At 31.4% G+C, this 25,408-nt stretch overlaps 5 protein-coding genes across 11 annotated transcripts; 2 read left to right on the top strand and 3 right to left on the bottom strand.

The window, feature by feature from the left end:
* Positions 1–97: 97 nt before the first annotated feature.
* Positions 98–4,455, bottom strand: LOC106661996 (clusterin-associated protein 1 homolog). Of its 4 annotated transcripts, none has more exons than XM_014385789.2 (8): positions 4,294–4,455; positions 2,498–2,694; positions 2,264–2,440; positions 2,094–2,189; positions 1,815–2,032; positions 1,383–1,533; positions 1,119–1,278; positions 98–422 (listed from the first exon to the last, which is right to left on the bottom strand). In XM_014385789.2, the coding sequence occupies exons 1-8, from the start codon at positions 4,313–4,315 to the stop codon at positions 223–225; spliced, it is 1,221 nt and encodes a 406-aa protein (XP_014241275.1). In that variant the 5' UTR covers positions 4,316–4,455; the 3' UTR covers positions 98–222. The 4 variants fall into 4 exon arrangements, with proteins under 4 accessions (XP_014241275.1, XP_014241276.1, XP_014241277.1 ...); XM_014385790.2 differs by having other exon boundaries at positions 98–335; XM_014385791.2 differs by having other exon boundaries at positions 98–323.
* A 72-nt stretch (positions 4,456–4,527) lies between these two features.
* LOC106661997 (dnaJ homolog subfamily C member 24-like) lies at positions 4,528–5,630 on the top strand. Its single transcript, XM_014385792.2, has one exon. It carries the CDS (start codon positions 4,652–4,654, stop codon positions 5,054–5,056), a length of 405 nt encoding a protein of 134 aa, XP_014241278.1. The 5' UTR covers positions 4,528–4,651; the 3' UTR covers positions 5,057–5,630.
* Positions 5,631–7,026: 1,396 nt separating this feature from the next.
* Positions 7,027–13,077, bottom strand: LOC106661730. 2 transcript variants are annotated; one of them, XM_014385288.2, is made up of 14 exons: positions 12,940–13,077; positions 12,318–12,458; positions 10,150–10,217; positions 9,926–10,085; positions 9,701–9,859; positions 9,496–9,627; positions 9,220–9,435; positions 9,060–9,161; positions 8,817–8,996; positions 8,642–8,762; positions 8,437–8,567; positions 8,317–8,364; positions 8,186–8,237; positions 7,027–7,379 (listed from the first exon to the last, which is right to left on the bottom strand). In XM_014385288.2, exons 3-14 carry the CDS (start codon positions 10,161–10,163, stop codon positions 7,072–7,074), a joined length of 1,623 nt encoding a protein of 540 aa, XP_014240774.1. In that variant the 5' UTR covers positions 10,164–10,217; positions 12,318–12,458; positions 12,940–13,077; the 3' UTR covers positions 7,027–7,071. The 2 variants fall into 2 exon arrangements, with proteins under 2 accessions (XP_014240774.1, XP_014240775.1); XM_014385289.2 differs by lacking the exon at positions 12,318–12,458.
* On the top strand, positions 11,939–16,996 carry LOC106661731 (major facilitator superfamily domain-containing protein 10). Of its 2 annotated transcripts, none has more exons than XM_024225760.1 (9): positions 11,939–12,000; positions 13,105–13,374; positions 13,434–13,537; positions 15,602–15,760; positions 15,828–16,122; positions 16,193–16,413; positions 16,480–16,570; positions 16,629–16,766; positions 16,828–16,996. In XM_024225760.1, the coding sequence occupies exons 2-9, from the start codon at positions 13,113–13,115 to the stop codon at positions 16,926–16,928; spliced, it is 1,371 nt and encodes a 456-aa protein (XP_024081528.1). In that variant the 5' UTR covers positions 11,939–12,000; positions 13,105–13,112; the 3' UTR covers positions 16,929–16,996. The 2 variants fall into 2 exon arrangements, with proteins under 2 accessions (XP_024081528.1, XP_014240777.1); XM_014385291.2 differs by lacking the exon at positions 11,939–12,000 and adding an exon at positions 12,488–12,820.
* LOC106661729 (transmembrane protein 245-like) lies at positions 16,816–25,393 on the bottom strand. Of its 2 annotated transcripts, XM_014385287.2 has the most exons (15): positions 24,765–25,393; positions 24,474–24,681; positions 24,371–24,411; positions 24,205–24,260; positions 24,016–24,131; positions 23,779–23,903; positions 22,852–22,980; positions 22,620–22,787; positions 22,367–22,562; positions 22,122–22,306; positions 20,304–20,404; positions 20,102–20,232; positions 19,873–20,047; positions 19,489–19,671; positions 16,816–16,898 (listed from the first exon to the last, which is right to left on the bottom strand). In XM_014385287.2, the coding sequence occupies exons 1-14, from the start codon at positions 25,293–25,295 to the stop codon at positions 19,521–19,523; spliced, it is 2,313 nt and encodes a 770-aa protein (XP_014240773.1). In that variant the 5' UTR covers positions 25,296–25,393; the 3' UTR covers positions 16,816–16,898; positions 19,489–19,520. The 2 variants fall into 2 exon arrangements, with proteins under 2 accessions (XP_014240773.1, XP_014240772.1); XM_014385286.2 differs by lacking the exon at positions 16,816–16,898 and having other exon boundaries at positions 18,938–19,671.
* Between the last annotated feature and the right edge of the window lie 15 nt (positions 25,394–25,408).

Below are 25,408 nucleotides of genomic sequence, written 5' to 3'. Positions count from 1 at the left end.
GCAGAGTAGCACTTTTTAATACATACTACTTACTTCTGCGGTGTCTGTTATGCATAAGTTATAAATCAGAGGCTATATCAAGAAAATTACAACATTCTTTTATTGCAGATAAATAACTTTAATAAAAAATAAATAAATTACTCCATTGTTAACTTAACTATATTACATTGTCAAAAAAAAAAAAAAACATTGTTTGAAACAATTCATTTATGGATATAAATTTCAAAAGTCATCGTCGCTTGGATCAGAATTGTTTGTTTCTATCGGGAGACCTTCAATATCATCCCCACTTCCCAGTAAATCGGAATTATCGCCATCATCGTCTAAAAGCAAATCTGAATCTGAGTCAAAACTGTTACTTTCATCATCTGGGGCATTCATCCCTCCATATATCCTTTTTCTTCCTGTGGCCATCCTCATTTCTAGAATAGCATCGAATCGCATTATTTCTTGGATCAGAGAATGTGGAGGTTCAGGATGAAGGAAAAGGATAGATGGGAATGATAAGCGAGGTGGAATGAGAATGGATCAGTGCAATTTATGGAAGATCTAAGAAAAAAAGTATTAAATCTATAAATCCAACTGTATGTCATTCATATTTCAATTCTTGTAACAGTTAAAAATCTCTCTTTATGTCTAATAATGATTTTCAGCCTATTCTCATTGGTACTGTCTGATTGATTGATTGATTGTTTATGATTGGTGAAAAGGTGAAACATGTTGATAAACAAAACCAGTGAGATAAGGCAGGCCAACATGATTTATTCAATAAATATTTACATATAATATTTCATCATCATTTAAATATCAAATGTGGCAGTGTTTAGAAAAAACTGATTAGTCATTTTTTCAGGATTCTGAATTATCCGAATATTGAATTAAACAGATTATCGGGTTTAATTTAATCTAATTTTAAAAACTCAGTTGTTGGTTTTTATGTTTATTTATTTATTAATGATATATTAATTTATCTTCAGATTCCGAATTTTATGGCTAATATAAACAGCAGCAATTGAATATTTATAAATTATTTTGTGATTAAAGTTAATCACTCCTAAGGGATTTAGTTTCTTAAATAATAAATAAATAATACAATAATTGTGTAATTTGGGACATACTTGATGCAGTTGCAGTTCTTAATCTTCTAGTTGCAGGTTGGGTCTTGTCGTTCATATTTATCATCCCTTCCAGATGGCCAACTTCAAGATCAGCTTCAGATTCCATCAGTTTTCTCGCATCTTCCATTTGTATTTCCTCCATTAATTTCCTTGTCTCGCGCTTTCGTACAAATATAAATAAAACCAATATTACACGACTTTCTGTTACGATGACTCTACATTACTTTATTTCTGAATTTTTTAACGAATAATTTCATCGATTACCTGGCGGTGCTGCATCCTTTCATGTTCGATTTGCACTGCTTCTTCTTGTTGTTGTCCCAAATAGGAAATACATCGTGTTCGTACGATATATTCTTGGTACAAAGTTTGAAGTTCAACCTCCAATTTTTCAAACTCTTCAAGAAATGCTGGCCTTAAATGTGATATATTAAATTTAATAAAATAAAATTTCTTAAAAAAAACAATCATTTAGAAATTTAAAAAAATGAAATAATAAGAGTCAATGAAGTAAAAACTAGATTTTACAGACTTGTTAATGAATCATTAAAAATTAATCAATTTCATTCATTATGTAATATTTATGTGAAACACTAGTTTTGTAAGAAATAAACATATTTAGAATGTCCTTCTTTTAAATAATTTTTTTTTTTAACTTTAGCCTTACAAATGGTGTAAATATTAACTAATCATCACCTCACTTTCTTCAATGTTTGTAGTCTTTTTTGGTTTCTTTCGAGCTCAGTTTGTTTCTTTTCAATTTTTTTATCTAGACTACTCTCTGTTGCTGCTACATTTTCGATAAGGGATTTTGTATTTGCTATACTATCTTTTGTGTATGCGATAGCTTCTTTTAATGCTGTTTCTACTTTGTTCAGTTCCAATAAGTTGCTTATACTTGAATTTCTTATTTCCTTTAAAATAAAAGTACAAACATAATAATTATGTAAATATATGTTTAATTTTAAATATTACTCTTAGTTCAGCTTCTTTCCCTAATAGTTCATAAATTGAAGCTCCTTTAACTGTAACTTGAGAAGCTAGCTCACGTGAGAGTTTGAGATCTTGTATCTAAAAAAATTAAGAATCAAAGAATAGCAATTACTTTTAATAAAATTAAATATATATATCTTACTTAAACTCACATAAGATGTTACATCTATAGCATTGTTTGAAGACCACTGTGTGTTTGAGACAGTACCATTTGCGTTTGCTTGAAGAGCATCGTACAAAAGGGTTGCAATCTTTAGCAATTCTTTTACAGCATAACCATCTGCTTGGTAAATACGTTTTGTATTTAACATTACATTGCCTTTTAATGCCTGTTAAAAATAATTAAACATTGCAAAGTATTTTAAAATGCATTTGAATCTATTTACCATAAATTCTGCTGCACTCCTCACAAGTATAACTCGGTCTTCTTCTGTATTATATGCATCATGAATATCAGCATCAGGATCAAATCTATGTACAAGCCATATTAAAATATCAGCGATAAGGACAAAGTTTGGAGTTCGAAAATTTTCCATTGATATCAACCGACTGAATCCAAGAGCACGCATCATCTCTGTGAAATCTGAAATGATTTAAGTTTATAGACAAATAATAAGTAGTAAAATATGTAAATATGTAATGCAGTCATTATGTAAATTTATTTATTTACTTTTTAATTTGGAGGAGAGAATGTAATGGCTTTTTTTTTGACTGGGGCTACCAACATCTAGGTCATTTCAGCCCCCAACTAAGTCTATATTCTATTTACCCTTTCAAACACTACATTCATACAAATAAATACATTCATACACTTAACTACATCCATACAGTACACTCATTCCGTTTGGTCGGTGGAGTACTTGATATTCCTCCACCGACCTATACTTAAACTAATCTAGATTGGGGTCGATAGAGTACTTTTATAAATATTCTGCCATCGACCCCAAACCCACACTCATACACTCTCAACGTTCGAGGGGCGATGATGACATTATATTTCACCCTCACCCCTCGCCATTCACGCTAATAAATACATTCACTCAGACAAAACATATAGACACACAATACATAAGACATATACAATGAAAAAACCCAATTTCCCCTAAAAAGCAGAACAGGGGACTCTGAAACTCGCTACTGTGTTCGAGAACTCTTCTTAAGTCCGGCGGCATGCCTACATGCTCTCTGTATGGAGCCAAGGCATGACATGCCTCTATTATGTGGGACACAACCTTCGAGCAACCTTTCTCTGCATAAGGGGCACCTGTGCGGGCTTTGGCCCAAAAGCAGGTGACCATGTGTCAACCACGTATGGCCAATCCTCAGCTTATTAACTCGCATATTAGCCAAAGTATGTGTATGTATGTTGGGAGAAGGGTAGTTTGAAAAAAAGTACCGTGGGCGATGGTGGGAATCGAACCCGTGACTATGGGGTCTACGAACCGAGGGTCTATCACGCTGACCCTCATTCGGCTACCACAGTCCCTGGTTTGACACTAGATTTTTGTCTAATCACTGAATATGCTCTATCCATTAAAAAGTTAAACATTGTCCTAAGGTGACACTTCACTTATTTCTTTTCAGCAAAACTGGCATAACATAATACTAGCTAAAGTTTCACTGTCATATAGATTGTGTTCAAATGGATTTTCTTGACAGAGAAGGCAAATATTTTTTGGCGTTTCCAAAATCCATGTTCTGTTTATGGCTTTCTCAAATTTGAGAAACATACCTGTGTGAAATATTAATAAACCTGTTTGATTATTTTAAACTTGGTTTTTTATTTACTATAGCTCTATTTCTCTAACCATTTGCTCAATTGGGGTTTGGTGCTATGGGGTGTGTGCAGCACTTCCTTTTGCAAATCTCAGGTCCTGGCATCCACTTTTTTTTGTGTGCAACTTTGTTGAAGGCCAGACTAGCTGGGTGCTGAAGGCAATTAAACAATAAAGCTCTGCCTGGCTTTCAGACTATGTACTTCAGCTATTAGTACTTCCTGTGTATGTTCAACATCATGGACCTTGGCATGATAGAGGGGTTTGGATAGGGTGTTGTTTAATATTTTTCAAAACAGTCTTTAAAAGTTTTTATTGTTTTTTGGCATTGAATGTATTAAAGGGATTTTGTTGTCAGACTAGATGGCATTAAAATTATAATAGAACAGAACTACAAGCCTACTTACTCCTCAGGTCTCTAAATGACATTTTCTTCTGAAACGTTTAATATTTCTGTTTCACTTTTTGAGGGATACTGAAACACCAATGACCATAAAAGCAAATACGTCTTTTATAACCAAAATCTAAATTTCTATTTATCTTTGTAGGTAGGTAGTACATGTCTTTTGTATACTACCCATCACCTTGGCAACCCCCAAGGAGTGACATCATTCCCTACGAAGTGGCCGAAAAGAGTTCTACATGACAACTTAGAGGTTACACTTACGCAAGTGACAACAAACTGATGTCGGTTGTCGCCCCATACATGAAATTAACAAGAAATCGCTCAAAAAGCTAAGTAAACTTCGAGTGATATGAGACAGAATGGACAATTATTACGAAATACTCGGCTGCAGGCCTGAAGCCAAGCTCGAGGAGTTGAAAGAGTCTTACCACAAGCTTCTCCTGGAATACCACCCTGATAAAAGGACTTCGTCGTCCGAATATTTCCATAAAATCAACGAAGCCTGGACCACTTTGAGAGACCCGAAGGAGAGAAAGTTATACGACGAGATCCTGAGGCAGAAAGAACTGGAAGAGCAGACATTCCTCTACGGAAACTATTCCCTTCGAGAGATGACACATGAACCTACAACAGGGATGTACTCATTTCCTTGCAGGTGTGGTGGAATGTACAATTTTACCAAAAAGGACTTTGAAGAGTTCAATTCCTACTTAGTTGGCTGTGATCAGTGTTCATTAATGATTTCTGTTGATTTGCAAACTTAAATCTTATTTTTTTTATATAATTATTAATTATAGTTAATTTTATTATTATCTTATTTATACTTTTTTTTTTCTGTTATATGCTTTCTAGTTAGGATTTATCAACAGTTCACTCTCGTACCATACAAGAAATGTGTCCAAATTAATTACAAATTATCATTAAATTATTATTTTTCTTCAAATTTTAGTAGATTGGATAATTGACCAGGTAAATAAGACATGTGAATTTGTGAAAGGACTCTCCCTATTAGCAAAGCATATTTATTGGGTAATAAAACAAATTATTAAAAATCAAGCTTTATTTTAATTTTTATTATTAGTTATGGGTAGGTTTTTTTATTAAATAAGAAGTTTACTTTTTTTAGCCACTAAAAGTATGAACATTTAGTTATATTAAATGTGCATAATAATAATTTAATTTGTTATTTAAACATCATAAAGTTATCGCCCAAGAAAGACAATTTGAAACTTTTAATAAAATGCTATATTATGTATTGTAATTATTTACAATTGTAATATTATTAATAAATTAAAAAATAGTTTGCTGCTGTCTTACAATTGGTCTGTAAGTAATTTATATTTATACATATACAAGTTGTTTACAATTACATATTTGGTTATTTTAATAAAATAATGGTAGTTTTATTTTTCAATTAATCAACTTTTACACCTGATAAATTTTTACCATTATAAATAATATACATAAACGATTTGTATTAAATTAATCACTTATTAAATGGTACTCTTTACCTTCCTCCGTCATTAATTATATTAGTTGCACATGCATATGTATATTGCCAAGAAAACCTTTCCCTCGTTACATCCCAAAGCCTATTCCTTTTCATATTTTCCTATGGAATCTACTGCTAGCTTTCACTGCATCCAAGATTAAAAAAAAAAAATCCATTCATAAAAACAAGTTTGAATGCAGGGTCACTGCATTTGAACCCGAGACCTTTACATTACAGTGATGATCACCGTCTATGCTCAAAACCATTGCGGCCACCCCCTAAAGATCCAACATTTCCTAATTGGTTTACTACCAATTTTGTATTTTAATAATGTATAATAAATAGTGACTGTATATAATTTAATCACTGTATATTTTGTTTTTAGAGTTTCCTAGTGGCTTTTAAGGTGTGACAAATTTATATCTATTAATTAGTACAAAGTTTTTCAAATTACATTCATCTAACCCAAAGGTGACCTTCATTTATAGTGATGGTTCCAAGAATTCCATCGGAGTGGGAGCTGTGACATAACTGAGTCCAGAAGACTTTTTTTACCTAGCTGCATTCTCTTAATAATAATTAGTTACTATATTAATAAATAAATGTAATATATTTACTTATTTAAGTTAATATTGATAAATAAATAAACATTAACATACATGACTAAAACTGAACTTTATACATTTATCCAAACTACTTTATTGTCGGATAACCACATTGTTACACTGAAAGATTTAAATTGGTTGAATCGACTTTTCTCATTTTTGGCCAATTTTCTGGGAATAAAGCATTTAGTTTTCCCTCTCTCTCTGCCAATGAGTGCATGAGAATAATCTTGCCATTCATTAGTCTCCGTTTTATGCACTGAGTATAACAGGCTGTTGGTCTTTGTAGAAGTATACAGAAAAGCCTGACAGTATCGACACCATGTGGTTGTGACAACCCGAGAGGCTGAACCTAAATCCACTCAGCCGCTATAGTTTTCTAAATTGAGCCTTATTTATTAACTTTCTTAATGGACTTTATACCACCTTTAAGACTTTTTATTAAAACTTACAATTTCTTAAGAAAAACTGATATGTGATGGTAAAAAGGAAAACGAAATTCACACTGTAAATTTACATTATTAATATGTCAATATTAACATTTTAAGGCAAAGGCTGCAGTGTTTAGACAGGACATAAAAGGGCAAACTTAGTATTCCATTATAAATTGAAATTCTTTGGTAAAAAAATAAATAAATAACAAGAAAATGTGTATATTTGTGTTACAAAATGCAGATGTATCTCATGCGATGTTCATTCTATTTTTTAAAAACATGTACGTATACTGAACTTCACTATCCTTATACTTGAGATGCAACTGTTCGATAAGAAGGAACAACTCATTAAAAGCAATATTATCAAGATCATTTTGAGCATAATCAAATGTAATTAAAGGATCCAATTCTAAACTTAAATCTTGATTTGAAGAATTTTTGTTGAAAGGAGATTTTATATGGTAAATTCTAACATAAGATGTTATTAGAAGATGGAATAATCGAATCTGCTTATCATATTCATTTGTGTAGGTTGGTTTCTCTTCTTTATTTAATTCTGCAAAATAAATTCCATTAATAGAAATAATTTTCTTCAGTTTGCATTTAAAAATATAAGCAAGTTCTTTCATTGCTGAGAATTTGGTGTTTCGCTCACTAGGTTTTCAAATTTTAATCCATGTATTAAATTTATCATTTAGCTCCAAATGGAAAATAAATTTGTTAGATTTCTTCCAAATTTTGTCTAAACTGTATACCATCTATCCTGAGAGGCAAAAAAGTGGCTACCCTGAATATATTTAATTTTATTATCTTACAATATTTGGTCTGTTTTAAAGGATTAGAGGTAAATAAAATATATATAAAATTTCCCACTTAAGTTTTTAAAATTGTTTTTGTGATGGTTTTAAGTGATAAAGATTTGGCTAGAAACATAGCATTGTTAAAAGAAGGCAAGCATATGTGGCCAGGGGGCTTAACATTCCCTGAACAACTGCCCAATGCATTGTAGATATTTCATTAGAAGTGAACCAAGTGAAAAATTATTCAGAAATCATAAGATAAGAAATTGAACTATTCTAGCTAGTTTGCTGTCAGATCTATTTCCACTTTTTGCCAGGGACAAATTGGAAAGAGAATATTGAAGAATAATGCACAGACCGATCAATTAAGGTGGCAAAATGGATTGAACAAAACCAGTGGGAAGCAGATCAAGATATTCTGTAATTTATGTTATATGTTATTTATGTTATTCTGCTGTAATTTATGTTATAACATAATTTGTTTAATGTTAATAGTTTTTAGACAAATGATTAATTTTAGAATTGTAATAGAATTTTAGAAGTGTAATATATAAAAATTTACCTTGTGATTTCCTAGAGCATCTTTTTTGTTTTTTAAACGTATTACCTTTTTCCTGTAAAACCCACAGATTTTTATTTTTTAATGTTTAAAATATAAATTTTGAATTTAACTAATTGTCAAAATATACGTACATTTTCCTTAAGTAGTTTATTCGTCAATTTTTCTTTCACAGCCTGTAACTGAATGTATTTGATATAATTTTATATTTAAAAAAGTTTATGAGATAAAGTACTTAGCAATATAGGACATACAATGCTGTCTAATGTAATCTTATCAGGAGTTGATGTCTTAATGTCAAGAACATTATAGCAAACAAGCATTTTCAACCACATAGGACAGATCATTTTAATTATATCAACCATGCCTGAATCATTTCTTGTATCTGTTCAAAAAGGGTAACAACTTAATAAAAATTAGAGGATCAACCTTAGTGTAAAATATACTTAGATTTCTTACTGGAAATGTGCAAAGCAAGCTGACATGCAAATGTCATACAAAGTGTACCAAAATAGGGAAAAACATTTATCCTGTTTTTATCATTAATCCTTGCTATTTCGGCTAGCATTGAAATATATCTCTGGAAGTACAACAAATATTATTTCCATTTCAATTGCCTATTGCAATTACATACATATATGTATCGGTTGTACTCATCAGGCACATTTGTTAAAAGTTTAAAAATGCATATGCAATGTTGGTTAACAGAACCAAATTTTTCCTTGGGTGAAGGCCAAGCTGTTTTCACTATCATGGGGTAACTGGACCTTGGCATTTTTTTAAGATATATTCTTGCTCTTCGCACTAGAAACATCTATTTAAACAAAAACCAAATTAGATTAAAGCATTTCAATTCATTAATAATGTAACAACTTACATATAAATCCTGGTCGATTATGTCCATGAATATGTCAAAAATAACAAAGAGTCTTTCTAATTTTTCAACAGAGCTTAGCCCATTTGGCAGTTTTTCAGCAATCTGAGCAAAATAAAACATTAATTTTATTAAAAACCATCCTAAAAATTAATACACTCACTTGGCTGCACGAAGGATCATTTAACTTATCTACTAACTGTGTAACCAATAATGAGAAATTGGTGGACGAATAAGGGACTCGTTTTTCATTGAAATTGTCTCCTTCCATTTCCTCGAGAGACATTTTTCTTTTAACAGGCACTAGTGTTTCCATTATAACAGACAATTCTTCCAAAACTTTTGGCAGATTGTAAAATAAAAATGAAATGTTGCAATCCTGCAAATAATTATTTGTTTATGAACATTTTTGACAAAGTCCTTTTTTTGGCACACTTGCCTGACTTGTTAAATTGTCGTTGATTATTTTGCTGTAATACTCTTTCATATTTTTATCACAAGGTGAGTGAATTTTTAAGTGAACTTTTAAACATTCGACAAACCTTTGATAAAGTGATTCATCTTCTAAATCCTGAAATGAATCGATGAAAGCTTTCATAGCATTATAGAAAAAATCATGCCCAGCACAGCTGTGTGTTACTTACTGTGAGAGCATACAAAATAGTACGAAATATTTGTTCGTCCAGGTAGTAATCTGGTGTCACATTTATTATCAACGACTGGTAAAGAGGAAACCAGTTTTTATCATCAATTAAACAAACCATCATTTCTTTTATGGTATTATTGATTGGACTCGAACATGTCTTAAATTTAAATATGCATATTTATTAGTTAAATTAGTGGGGGAAATTTAAGCTATTGACTCAAACCTTGTGGGCATCATCACATGCTGATTCTTTACTACATTGGAAATACGTAGGGCGGAAATTATTATAAATAGGATTAAAGAGATCACACTTGAATAGGAAATTCAATTTGGTGATGTCAGAACTGTTCAGTTGACCAGATTTCATAGATGTTTTTACTACCCTGAAATTTAAACAAATGTAATTGATTAGTTTTGTAATAAAATACAACAATATTGCTGAAATACCTTGATGATGACATTTTAACTGAACTTGTTTTCTTCAAGTGTGCTTAATGTATCATTGGTTAAGAGATCTGTATAATCACATACAATTTAAAATTAAATTTTATTATTTATTGGATAATATTAATAGTAATATTATATAATGGATAAAACGTAATATAATAACTGACCAGTGCTACAAGGAAAGGGGGAAATAATGGTCTAACACAAGTAGACTGTTGTTTCGGCAAGCATTTAGTTAATAAATATGCTTATGGTATCATCACCACAAGATTGGTAATAAAACAATTTATTACTTGTAGACCTGACGTTCATTTTTCATTTTAAGCTCATTTTTTAAAATATTGTATACATAAATAAATAAAAACTATGTACAGTAGTGTCAGTATTGCGTACTTCATCTTTACCTATTTACATATGTACATATTTACATTTTTACAACTTAAATAAATGTATACATAAATAAATAAAATAAGGCCCACTGGGGGCATCGTTGGCTGCAATGGTGATGCTGGATTGACACAGCCCTATGTTCAAACCCAACATATAAATGGGCTTTTTATTCAGTATCATTGGCACCCCAGGCCCCAAGGTTGATAGTGTGAAAAAAAGGACGACAGTGAGAATTGACCCACAACCACTGGGTCTATGATCTGAGAGTTTAAGACGCTGACCACTCGGCTACTGCGGTCCCAATCAATGAACACAAGATATGCATATTCTATAAAGAACAGAACCAATGGTACATTTACAATGTGTAATTTGGTCATTAATGAATGATTTGGTACATCTTCACTGATTTGGTTGTCAAAAGTGTTTCGCCATTTCACCATCTTTAGGGATGGGTCAGGACAGATGATGCCAAAATACAAATGGCAGACCAAACAAAACGAGGATATACAGAAATTGATCTATAGCGACCAAATTACAGGTTCATCACTCGGCATTCCACACAGAGAAATCTCATATTTTCAATAAACTGAAGAGTTACTACTCTACAGGAGGAAAAGTTTTCGTGCTTGGGAAGCCAACAACAACCTTCGTCACTGAGGAAAGTAATAAATTCGTAAATCAATCAGCACTGATGTACCGTAAGAACGAAGGGTATAATTGTGGTGATTAGTGACCGTTAGTCTATGATTATTCAGAAATTGTGAGATGCAGTCTGGTGTGAAGTGGGTTTCGGAAAAACATTTTCTTTATCGTGCCAACATTTCAATCTTTATTGAGAACATCTTTAGAGCCTGGGATTTACAAACATTGTTTAAATTTAACAAATGCAATGTAGGATGTGGAAAAAAGTGCATTTATACAATGCAATTTTTTTTTTTTTAATCAAAGTATTTCTACTCACTCAAAGTGTTTCTGTGTAACACACTTTGAGTGAGTAGAAATACTTTGATTAAATATTAAAAAAATTTTTTTTTGCAATTACAAACAATCCCAGGCCCTGAAGATGATCTCAATAAAGATTGAAACATTAGCACGATAAAGAAAATGTTTTTCTCAAACCTACGTCACACCAGACCGCATCTCACGATTTCCGAATAATCATAGAAGAATATAATATTTTTTGAAGTGCAAGAATTTAATTCTTCATTCGACCAATAAGCTACATTTTTTCTGAATGAAGATAAAATCTTAATTTTTTGTTGTTGTTCTTTAAAACCAGTACAAGCATGGATAATGCTAACTTTACTGACAATATCCTTATTTATACAGGTGTATTTAGAAAAATTGTTTGATTTGTACAGTCCCAATGTGAATAATGAATCGAAATTCCCTTTCAAGTAAACAAGTGTTGGTATTTAGTATACGTTGTTCTCAATGTCACATACGTTCAGACGTTTGATAGTAAGTATATGTGTAGTAAAATTAAGCAAATGTTTCTTGAGTTTCTTGTCAGGAACTAGACAACCATTAAACCAATTTTTTTTTTTTTAATTAGATGGTTGTCTTGTTGAAAAGAAACCCAAGAAGTACAAAAAGTCCGAAAAAAAAGAGTACAAAATTTATAATGTAATTAAGAAAACGTTGAGATTAAGTTCAAAAGAATGTTTACGATGCTAAATCTTGATTAACAGTGTTAATAATTTTATTATTTATACATTTGAACCATAGAGTTGTAAATATGCAAAGATACAGAATATTATTTGACTGACTTTACCCACCATTGTTTTAAGTTGAACTGACTGGCCCAAGAAAACAAACCAGATATAAATGTTGTTATGTTGACAATTGGCAACATAAAATTTGTAATCGGTATCAGTTCTAGAGCGCGGTGTACGGCAAAGATGACGCTTATTCTTAATCTGTCAAAAATTCAAGTACAAAATAAATAAACAATTCAAACAAGGTGTTGTTTAAGTAACGGTGTCTACAAATCGTTTGACAGACCCCTCCCCCCATTAATCAATAGCATTTTATTTAATAATAAAAACTTATTTTACTTTTTTGTACATAAATTGAATACATAATTCCTATACGGATATGTTTTAATTAAAGAGAAATCGTTCAAAGAAAATGATAAAATTGCATGGTAAATGGTTATGTTGGTGAAACAACTCTGAACTCGTGTATGAAGGATGTTGTGTGTGAAGCCAGTTGTTATGTAAAGTTTAGAGTAGTACCACGCATTTTCGTATATTATAAGAACCAGTGGATATATAATTCTGTAAATATATTCTTTGTTTTAAAAAGCGACAACCCGTTTTGCTCGTTAATCGCCCAGTAGTTGTAATCAGTCAGTATTTTAGCTTACTGGATAAAAGAACCCGACTGTAAGAACAATACCTCAATTTGTTGTAAACAGCGATAAATGAAAGGAGATAAATCTTAATCTACCGTCCGTTATATCGTTCAAAAGTGAAAGCTATGCTTTTTAACATCACACGGAACTTGCCCGCTTTCACTTCATATGTCAAGCCCTGACAGTTATTTCTCGTCCCCTTATTGCAGATTCGATTATGAGTTTAAAAGGCGACAACAGCGTTAGTCGCGATGTGGACAAATCCGAGAAGACACACAAGATGACATACATCATATTCGTCTCGTTACTCCTGGATTTGTTAGCTTTTACAATGATTCTGCCACTGTTTCCTTCCCTCATGGATCATTATAGGAGACACGATGATCCAAATGGTCTGTATGCCTACATGTCAGAGAGCATCAAACACTTCCAACAGCTTGTCGGTGCACCCATAAAATTCAACTCTGTCTTGTTTGGAGGTATTAATAAGAAGTTATTAATATTGTGCTAAGTGTGCATGATCGTATTTCATCCGCAGGACTCCTCGGTTCCATGTTCTCTTTTCTTCAGTATACAGTTTCGCCAATTGTTGGAGGACTTTCAGATGCATATGGAAGGAAACCTGTGCTTCTTATTACTTTGGTAATGTTGTTACTCCATTTTTATTAATAGTAGATAGTAAATAATCCATTTAAGGATTGCTAAAAACTGTTTACTCTTGCCATTTGGCAGAAAAGATGGTTGACTTTTTGTAAATGATGGTTCTACTCACAGATTTGTTGTTTTCAACGATCCAGATTTCAAGCATTAAATGTACATCATCAGCTTGAAGGATTTACAAACACGTATGAATTGAATTGTTAAATTTGATGTTAAATCATGAATTGTAAAAATGATGTTAGAGAGTTAAGAGAGGAATTTATACAATTCATGTCGAGAGACATGTTTGTAACTCTTTCAACCTGATGATGAGTGTTTAATGCTTGAAATCCAGATCGTTGAAAACCATAAATCTGTTAGTACAATTATCATTACAAAAACTGAGTACAAATACTTTGAGTCTAAAATTTGTATCATTGTTTAAAATCATTTTTTCACATCTTACAACTATTTGTATTACTAAGTGGGTTTCAGAAAAACATTTTCTTTATCATGCCAACGTTTCGATCTTTATTGAGAACATTTTTAGAGCCTGGGATTTACAAACATTGTTTAAATTTAACAAATGCGTGTAGGATGTGGAAAATAGTGAATTTATACAATGCAATTTTTTATTTATTTTTATTCAATCAAAGTATTTCTACTCACTCAAAGTGTTTCTGTGTATCACACTTTGAGTGAATAGAAATACTTTGATTAAATATAAAAAAAATTTTTTTTTGCAATTACAAACAATGTTTGTAAATCACAGGCCCTGAAGATGATCTCATTAAAGATCGAAACGTTGACACGATAAAGAAAATGTTTTTCTAAACCTACATCACACCAGACCGCATCTCACGATCTCCAAATCATTTATTAATGGTCACTAAACACCACACATTACAAAAAGTGAATGTACATACTCACCACATCTTCACAATTTCTAATAGAAGATGGTTGTACTCATCAAAATTCAACAACTTGAAAATTATAACAATGCTCTTTCTCAAGCATTGGTAATTAATGACCACCTGAATTCACCTGAAAACAAAATCATTTAATTTAAACAAAATTAAACTTAACGATTTTATGATGGCCAAGGTCAGAAATTTCTCAATATTGAAAAGTGTATTAACTTTCAATTGTACAAACACATACATATTACACTACTTTTACAATCTTTTTATGGAAAATTCTTGTGTGAGTGAATGCATTTATAAGATTTAACTATACATTAGTAATTTATTAATAGTAATATGTGAGGTGATGCATCTGTAACTTTGAAATGCGACTGATTGAGAGGGCAAATGAGAAAAGGCAGACTAGGATGAATAGAAATCATCAAGAGTGACAGTGGAAAATTGATTCCATTTTCCTACTCGAGTAGATTGTATGCATTTAGAAATGAAAATATTTAAGAACAAGTGTAAATATATTTTTTAATTTTCAATCTTCACTTGTGCTCTAGAAACGTGCTGGAAGACCAAGCTATTCTGAACAAATTAGAGAAGTCTCCCATTAACATCGGAATAGTCGATTCTCATTTCTCAGTGTGAAAAGCCCAATTTGATAATGGCAAACTGCTAATTTGAAGTTCAATTTTGATAATTATTATTTAATAAATTATGGTAATCAAAGAGGAAAGAAAATAATCCTGGTGAATAAGGCCAGCTTATACTTAAATATTTTTTCAAGACTTATTTTAAATACTTTTTTAATTTGTTTTATTTTATAATTTAAATATTTAACAGTAGAACATATAAGCAAACTGTGCGGTAGCTGTGTGGTTCTGGGCTTCAGATATGCAGCAGTCATGGTCTCAATTTCCAGCAATGGTATTCTTGGGATCTCCATGATAATTTGAATAGTAAAATAAATTCAAAAAGTTGCCTTCTTGTCCACAAAAGGAGTGGTTGTATTAGTTGGATGTAAATGTTTAAATATTAAATAGAATATTAGTTACTTGAATAGTAGCACATAAGGTATAAATTAGTTATTTGTATAGAAATGTTATCCAAATATGTTCTATAATTAATTTTAAATGTTTGTGTTGAAATGTTTCAGAGTGGAATAGCATTATCTTACTTATTATGGGCCCTTTCTCACAATTTCACAATATTTGTGCTAGCAAGGGTGTTAGGTGGTTTGAGCAAAGGAAACATTAGCCTTTCTATGGCTGCTGTTGCTGATGTGTCAACACCAGCTACAAGAGCATCAGGAATGGTGTGAAAGATTAATATAATTAATTAAATTAATGGTTTTGACTTAACCACATGATTAATGTTTTCAGGCACTCGTTGGCATTGCATTTTCTATAGGTTTTGTCGTAGGCCCCATGATAGGGGCTGGTTTTGCTAAGTGGGCCTCATCTCAGATATATTCTCAAACTTGGTTCATCATACCGGCTCTCTCAGCATTAACTCTGGCGACTCTCGACATTTTATTCGTCTTCTTATTTTTTAAAGAGACTCTTCCTAAAGAGAAAAGAGCCAAATCGGTAGTTCAAAGTCTGAGCCAGGCGGCATCTTACATAAATATGTTTTCTTTGTTTAACTTTTTACCTGTATCAGGCTTAACAGAGCAAAGTATGTTCAACCATCTCAATACTTATAAACATTAATCATAATTATGTACTATTATTGTTTTTGTTTACAGAGAGAAAAGAACTGAGGAATTTAGGGCTAATATATTTTGTATATCTTTTTATTTATTCTGGACTTGAGTTTACATTGACTTTTCTAACTCACATTCATTTTAATTTCACTCCGATGAAACAAGGTATGATGTTTTTTTGCATCGGATTGACAATGGCTATTTTACAAGGTGGATGGGTCAGGAGGATCAAACAGGAAAATGTAAAGAGTACTGCGACAGTAGTAAGTCATTTAAAGAACTAACTTTTCATACTGTACAATTTATATTCTTAGGTTTTCTTATTATAGGGCCTTATGATAATTGTCCCATCTTACATTTTTGTCGGCCTGGCCACATCGGAAATTATCTTGTACATCGGAGTATTCCTATTTGCCGTGTGTAAGTAGTATAATCGTACAATTAAAATTCATGTTTTTATAAAATTATATTTGAACAGCAACATCCGTTGTGGTTCCTTGCATGACCACTCTCGCTTCACAGTACGGTGAAGACAAACAAAATGGTACTGTCATAGGAGTTTTTAGATCTTTGGGAGCATTGGCCAGGGCTCTTGGACCAATCATCGCTTCTGTTGGTAAATATTTACAATTTGATTTTTTTTTTTAAATATTTAACTAAATTAATCTCATTTCCAGCATACTGGAGTCTCGGCCCTAGGACAACGTATTTAATTGGATCAGTCGGGCTTCTATGGCCTTGTATATCTCTGAAAAGATCAAGAATTAAACAGGATTAAATCATTAATCAATCAACATTTATTTAAATCTCTTTGTAAATATTTATATATATATATATATCACAAATTCAATTAATTTTCCGTAATGAATTTAAGTAAAAAATATTAAAAATATATATTTTGAAATAATAATTTGTACCAATAAATACAAAACAAATGTTTCTTTTTTAAAAAATATGAATTAAAAGGCATCTAATTTTATGTCAATGAAAAAAGACATTGTGATAACAAGCTGAAACAAATTGTTAATGTTACTTCCTATTTATAAAACAGATCTGTAATACTTTATTTTACGTATTGTTTTTATAAAAGCAATTCTTGCCTAATGATAGTTGAATCATTTCTTGTGATTATAATAAACTTTTTTTATATATTAAAATTTTCTTGAAAAAGAACAATTAAATTATTTTGAATCCCTTAAAGAAGCACATATTAATAAAAATCAATATAATTTTATAAGTTAGTACAAATTTAAATAAAATATATTTCATAATTTTAGAAGGAATAAAAGTTTGAACAATATCACAGATATTCAGATGAAACTATGAAACAAGAATTTTGCAAAGTTGGAATTCAAGTTCTAAAGCATTTCAAAAATCTCATCTGCTATAAAGCTCTAGTTTACCAATTTTTGGCCATTACAATAATATATCAATCTTTTGTTGCAACTAGCAATAAAATAATTAACTTGTTTTAAATCATTAAAAAAATCAACCTCTCAAATAGTAACACCCATAATTATATTACATACAATTATTACAGTATACAATTTTTAACAACATAAAAACATTCGCATACAGTTGACTTTTGACAATCGAAAAAAAAAAAATAAATAAATAAACAAATTGAATTATCAAGCGGGAAGAAAAAAACAACAAATTTTATAAAACAGAAAAAATATCACTTTTGCAACTCAACCAAGACTTTAGATAAAAAGTATAATTAATTGAAATAATTAAATATGGCTATTATGACCGCTAAACATATATGGATTAATAGAAAAATAATGAAACAGTGAAAATAGACCAATTATGCATTAAAAAATAAAATAAATCATGAAGTGGTTGTTTGTGTGGCCTGGCATCCTTTATCTAAATAATTTTCCTTAGTTGTCCAGTGCTGAGAACACACTGACCGCTGACTCTAAATTATACGAAATTCGAAGACACTTTAGGGTACAAGTTAATTTAGAAGTATAATACAAGGAAAAAGTTCAAATTAAAAGGAGAAGTGACTCCATTTCAATTTATAGAATGCTCTTTCTCCACATGTTATGAAAAATATTTCATATTACCAAGTGTTTCAAAATATACACAATTTTTTCGAATTAACTAGAGCCAACTGTATTAAGCTATTTATGGTATTTCTAGACGGATTCCTGATTTAATTATGTACTTTAGTACTAGTAGATGAGATTGTTTGGGCATACAATTGTACTTGTTGGATATAAAATAATAATAAATAAATTTAAACTAAATATTATAAATCTCATCCACGGTGAATTGGACCTTTTCTGTTTATTACGAAGGATCCATAATAATATAATTATGTAATTTGATGGCATACACGATGCATGTTTTAGTTCTAGATGGATACAAGAAAAGCGTTAAAAAATTGTGAAGGCACAGTATATAAAATTTTAATCAGCTCAGATCATCATAATCTGATTAAGAATAAAGGACCAAGTGGGATGAATGGTTAAGGTGTCTGATTTGTATTTGCCCTGCAAGCAGTTCAAGATTGGAAACCCGTTGTTAGCTCATGAAATTAATTGTAAATAATATTGGATCAAGTATTGATAAGTAGTTTGACACCTAATGGGTAGTTGGATATTAAGCCCTCCTGTATGACAGGAATTTATTTTACCGTTTAAGAATATATACATACTCAAACAAAACAGACACCAAACAACTTGATTGTAATAATAATAATTGTAAATAATTATTTTACTTTCTAGCTGCAACATTAGGCAAACTTATTATTAATAAAGCTTTTGTTATTTATTATTAATAATTAGTATTAAGTAATCTTAAATTCATTTAACTGGATCTAAAATTTACTTTTTACATATTTTATTTCTAGTAGTAAGAATCTAGAATGCAAATTATGCCCTCAGAATCTTTAAGGACAAATTTTACAAATCATTAATTGATCAACAAAGATTTAAACGGCAAGGTTTTGCTAATTTGACCTTCAAGTTGACATCAACCCTAGAAAATTGGAGAATTCAGCAAGAAATGATAGTTTATCATGGTGTGACTCCAAAATGAAACAAAGCCATTTGTTTTGGGACAGGTCATTCTGCATTGTGCTTTTAAATTGTTATTAATACAAAATATAGTAAATTGTAAGCATTAGTCTACGAATTCTCGCCCATCTTCTACTTAGCTTGAATCTGTCTGCAGTGAAAATTATTTGTTCTTGTAAGATTAGTTGTAAGTACATAAGAAAATTGTTTGAAATATAAGTGAAAAAATGCATACTTGTTGCATTAATGTTATGTTATGCGATGGAAAAATAAAACGTAATGCACATCTACAGTCTTAGAAGATACACTCACAAGCATCAAAGGCAAAAGTGGTTTATCACATTTTATGAAGAGTCGTCTGAATTAAAACTTGAAACCATGTTGACAATAGTAAAAACAAAGCATAACACCAAAGGACCAGCGATTGCTCCTTCCATCCCAAGCCAAAACATGCCCCCAGCGATGCTCAAACCAGTCAAATAAGGATGTCCTCCTCTAAAAAACAAAATTACAATATGAAATGTGAACATTGTATGAATTGTAATGCACTAGGTTGAGCCAAAAGTTCACCAACAAAAATTCTTTCACATATTTCAAAGACTAGCACCTCTTTGCTTACAATGTAAGTAAAAAAAGTTTTGAAGAAAAGGCGCACACTTTTGACTCACCCAAATATAATAGTCTACCATTTATTACCCTTTAATCTCATTGTAAACTGTCGTTTCAACAATAGCTGTAGGAAATATTTGGGCTAAGAACAAGCCCAAAGCCCTTATCTTACTGTCTTGAAGGAGCCATAAATCAAGAATAGCGGGTACGCAGGCCCAATACGTTCCAAGCACAGGCACAACACCCAATATGGCAGCGAATGCTGAAATTATTTCAAATATATAATAAGACATAATTTAAAAATGATCAAATTTACCAGCAGGCATGTAGACCAGGTTGCTCATGAAGAAAGTGTGTATCAACCAAGTCCAAAGGCCATAAAACATTGAAAGTTTTATGGATGCAGCCAAAACCTCTCTACAAGACTGTTGTACAGCTAAAGCCAGTCTGAAATATTTTTATATAAGTTTAATTTGAAGGTATTCCACTTGAGAAATAAATCATATAAATAAGCCTACTTTTTTCCATATTTAGGGCTCATTTGAGTCATCATTTCAACAGGCTTGTACATTTCACGACTTGTACTCAAAAGATAAAATAGGGCTGTCAAGAAAACAACCTTGAAAACATAAATATGGCAGGTAAAGATATAGAAGAAGCATAATTTGTCATTACAGATAATGCTGACACTAAAAGTTAACAAGTATTTTAGTATAGCTATGGGGTGTATGCATAAGTTTCTGCTTTTCAGAGAAAAAGTAAAACCCTCAAAATATAATGTTTTATTTTTAATCCAAAACATAATTTCCTTAGATGTCTAACATACTGCCTACAGTAGCAGAAATTTATCTTGTATGATGACAAAATAAAAGAAATCCATAATCCAATTTTCTGAATGTTTTCATTCAAAAATTCCCTTCCTTTTAAATGGGGTTGTCTAGGGTGAGGCATTGCCTAATTCAGCGATTTTATTCTGTGTGAGACCTGGCATTGCTATGGTGAAACAGGATGTTGCGTCTATTCACCAGGGCTAGAGAGTTTATGTGCACTTGGTTATTGGGGATGGGGTCATAAAATATTTTTAATTTTAAATCTTCGCCTAGCTTTCGCTTTCAGAATTTTATTTTCTCTTCTTCAGGGCTCAGTACAAAACGATATATTATATATTTTTAATTTTGGTCAATTTAACATCACATCAATATATGTAAGAACATGACACACATTTTTGTACTTACTGATTTTTAGTCAGAAGTAAATAAACTTGAATTATTTTATTTTCATGCTAACAGCTAACACTGGGGGGGGACACCTAACTTTCAGTGTTAGCATGAAAAAACAATTCAAGTTTATTTACTTCTGATTAAAAATCAGTAAGTACAAAAATGTATGTCATGTTCTTTCATATATGTTAAATTGGCCAAAATTAAAAATGTATAATATATGCTTTTGTAGAGCCCTGAAGAAGGTACAATAAAGTTCCGAAAGCTAGGCGAAGATTTAAAATTAAAAATATTTTATTTGACCACACCCCTGATAACTAAGTGAACATTATAGACAGTTTACTTTCAACAATCCCTCAGATGTTCTAGCTAAGAAGAAACATTTTTGTAAAGGATCCACTTCTCATCCCTAGCGAACAAATAGAAAATAAACTCTTCCAATTTATTCCTATTTAGATGTAAAACACAACAGCCATGTGGTCTTTTTTTGTTCCTGAGGGGCAATTCGTGGTGAACCCATGAATTGAGTTTCACAATGTAATCCAGAAATCAGAATCTTCTTTCTATTTTTGTGTTACAGATCATTTGTCCTCATCCTCCAGTGCCACTAATAAGTTGTCATTTTTAAGCTTGTTAGGTGTTCAAAAACCAAGCTGGTCTTTGATCTGTCTCTTTCCATTAGAAAACCATCGGAACTACTGTTGACTCACTTTCAGTTACTCATTATAACCATAAATTCCAACAGGCATCTGCCTCTCTATGCCAGAGATCTAACTCATATAGGAAGCAGTGCCTCAAATGAATTTTGTCATAGTTTATTCCAGACAGACTTTGGGATCAATTACCCATTTCTTAACAAATTCTTTCAACAGGGTTTTTCCCATCCTAGAGCTAGAAGGTAATAATGCATCACATTATATGGATGAAAGTCGAAATTAAAAAAAAAAAAAACCCCACAACCAATATTTATTTTTTATTATTCTAAAAATAATTTTAAATTCCATAAAAATCATGAAATTAATTTGAATTTACCTTATAGATTACTATGAATTTACCTTTTATATATTTTATAAATATTTTAATCTCTAAGAGGCTTGTATGTGAAAATCACTTTACCGTGTGAAATGTGAAATTGATGACTGACATCCCACCGCCGAAAACAAGTGAAAACACCGTTGTAAGTATTCCAATAAGAAGTGACAAATTTCCTTTGAGAATAACCCAAAGTGAATCAAAGCCTGCATTTAACATTGACATATTCTCTTGTACGAATTCTCTCAACGAATCCCAACTTACAACTTCTAGAAATTTATAACAATGTAATTGATATAAATGGGAGATGATTAGCGTAAAATTCATACCAGGAGTTTTTTTAAGCCTTTCAATGAAATTGGTGTATGAATTAAAAACTGTATCTGCAGTAGTCGATCTGCCGACATTTGTCTCCATTGGTTTAACCCAAGATTCATAAGCTATGTCCCACAAATCCAGTGCTCCCTTTTCCAATTCGGAAATTTTAAACTCGTCAATCCCCTTGCCTTTCAAGAGATTTCTTATCTGAAAATAACAATCAATATTTAGCTAATCCCAAAAAATAATAATAATAGTACTTACAAATTGAGCGATTCCATCTCTTGTATAAATATAAACGTTCTCAAGTGCTGTGTTTTTTGTAGTCTGCCAGTCTTTTGGCAAAATCTGGATCAGTTCAGGATTGTTTACAATTGTTGAATTTATAATTCTACCTCCTGCTTGAACTAGGTACACTCCTTCTCGATAAGCCTATGTTTTAGTTAATAGGAAATCATTCAATATACAAAGGATGAAATATAGGACTTAGAGGTACCTGGACAGTAAAAAATATTGAAAAAAACAGGCCAAAAAGCAAAAGACCTAAAATGACAGCAACCGCAGCTACAGAATCACAACAGTTCTTCAAGATATCCAACAATCTCATTTTTTTAGCTGTTAATAACTAGAAAGAAAAAAATATAAGTAATTATGGTTATAATGATAATGAGTTAGTCTTCAATTTTAAAATCAACAATGATAGGCAATACCCTGGTCATAGGATGGTCAAAAGATTGAATTGCAAAATGTATACAACAATTTAATAAAGAATTGATATTAAAAATTAAACTGTTTCTAATGAAATTGGGTACTGAAATGACCTAGCTGTTGACAGCACTCAGAGCCCAACCTCGGTGGCTGGAAGGATAAGACTGAGGTCTGACTCCGGACTGCAAACACCAGGGTAGTGAAAAAAAGAATGTAATTTTGTTAAAAATTTGTAGTCATTTATGTAAATAATGTTAATATGTTTTATACGTTCAATTTATTTTATTAAAGCAAATGTATATTTATTATAATATACCACAATGTATAATTATTATAAACATTCATATATTTGTAACTGACTTAACAAATGAACCCAATAAATAGTATTATTTAATGAAAATTTATAATGATGAATAACTTTTGTTTAAATTTTATTAATACTGAAATCTTTGATGAGTTACAAAATGCCCTTGTCCACTATGACCTAACAGATATTTACCTTGATCAATTCTGACCATCCTGATGCTCACACAATTGACAAAATATCATACAAGCTGACCTTTGAGGCAGGTGAAATGCTGAAATATGTCTACGGATAAAACAAACAAGAATAGGCAGATCAGGATAATCAGAGATGATAAAATCCTTCCCCAATAAGTTTATTTCAACAGAGTGAATCTAATAAAAAAAATTGTTATAATTTAATTATTAATACTGTTAAGGATGCTTGAAGAGGAGGTGGCAAAAGGATATCTTTCCTGCTGTCATACCACGATCCTACACTTTCCACTAATGACGAAACATAACTATTAAATGTATCAGTTATGCCAAAATAGAAACCTGAAAAATAGAGTAATACAACTGTGTAAAAGACAAACAAACAAGATATTTAAAATTAAAATTAAACAGTACAAAATTTGTGAGAACGTTTTCCAAAGAAGTGGAAACATACATGTTTTTTTAATTCCATATATTAATAGCAAAAATACTAATATGTAAGGTACTGTAGACAGGCTGAATGTCAGTACTCCTGCACAGATCATCATGAGCCAACGGATGTATAGAAAACTACAAACAAGTTTACAGAAGTGAAGGAAATTAAAATTAAATAATTTGTGATGAAGAAATTTTGTCATCTTACCTCGTTTGCCCTTCTTCTTTTTCTTCTTTCAAAAAGGTTTCCGATTCTGGGGGGTTCTGACAGAAAACAAAAACAATTACTCATAAATAAATTGTAAAATTATGAGCTTCTATAAGGTAGTATAAATAAAAATGTTTCAGAGATTATGGTATGAACTTTTGATTACCTCTTTTTGTTCCGTTTGCGAAAGATCAATGGATGTCGGTGCTAAAAATTATTTTAATATTATTAACATAAGAAAATAGATATGGCTGTAAATGACCACTTACACGTAGACATTAAAGAATACAAGTATATACCACAAATTGCAAATTGTAGTAATACAAATATAGGAATTCGTAAGTAGAAAATGCAATTTGAAAGCCACGAAGTTATTACAACCCACACAAAGATTGACGAGAGGGTAAAAAATCTGTTGTAGTTTGGCTTCCAGAGAAAAATAAGAGCACAGAAAAAACTTAAGACGACTGTGCCAGACTGAAAAAATATATCGTTTATTTAAACAAATTTTAAAATTCTTTCGACAGTGATAAAGGTTTCATTTACTCTTGCCCACTTACAATCAACGTGCTTCTGAATGTGTCAAGAATTGTGTTGATAAGCATCTTATTGACAACCATAGAAAAGTAGCACAAATTCCAAATGAAATTCGGAGTGTAGAAGTAAAATCCAGACATGGTGGACAGAACAAGTAAAAACGTTATAATGATTTTCATTCGGTCGACAAGAAAATCTCCTATAGAGTCAGACCACCTGGATGTCAAATCAAATGGTATAAGGAGCAGATTTACATAAACAGGTCTCGATGACGACTCGAGATTGTCAATCTCTCTACGACATTTGTTCGCAATGATCTCTTTGAACGGGTGCAGGGCAGAGCCGCAAAGCAGAGCCCACGCCAACGGCTTGATAAAAGGCTGAAGTATAAAATAAACACCGGAGAGAGTGATTACAGAAATAAGGACGACGATCATGGCCAAGGCGTTGAACATAGCCAGTTTAAAAGCTTTATCGTTCGATTCACCATCGTTGGAAAACGTGTTAAAAATTTCCCCCATGGAAAATACGCTCTTTTTCTTCCGTGGTTCCATCTCGAGATCGGAATTATGGAAACTGGTCAAACGACTATCTGAAATTTTTCATTTGGAATAGCAACAATGCATCAGTGATTGACTACTGACAAGCATTGCCTTGAGAAGGTAAC

This window comes from Cimex lectularius, unplaced genomic scaffold, assembly GCF_000648675.2.
Source record: "Cimex lectularius strain Harlan isolate CLEC.00 unplaced genomic scaffold, Clec_2.1 scaffold34, whole genome shotgun sequence".
Lineage (NCBI taxonomy): Eukaryota > Metazoa > Arthropoda > Insecta > Hemiptera > Cimicidae > Cimex > Cimex lectularius.
The sequence above is the reverse complement of the archived record's forward strand: the minus strand, read 5'-3'. Positions and strand labels throughout refer to the sequence as shown.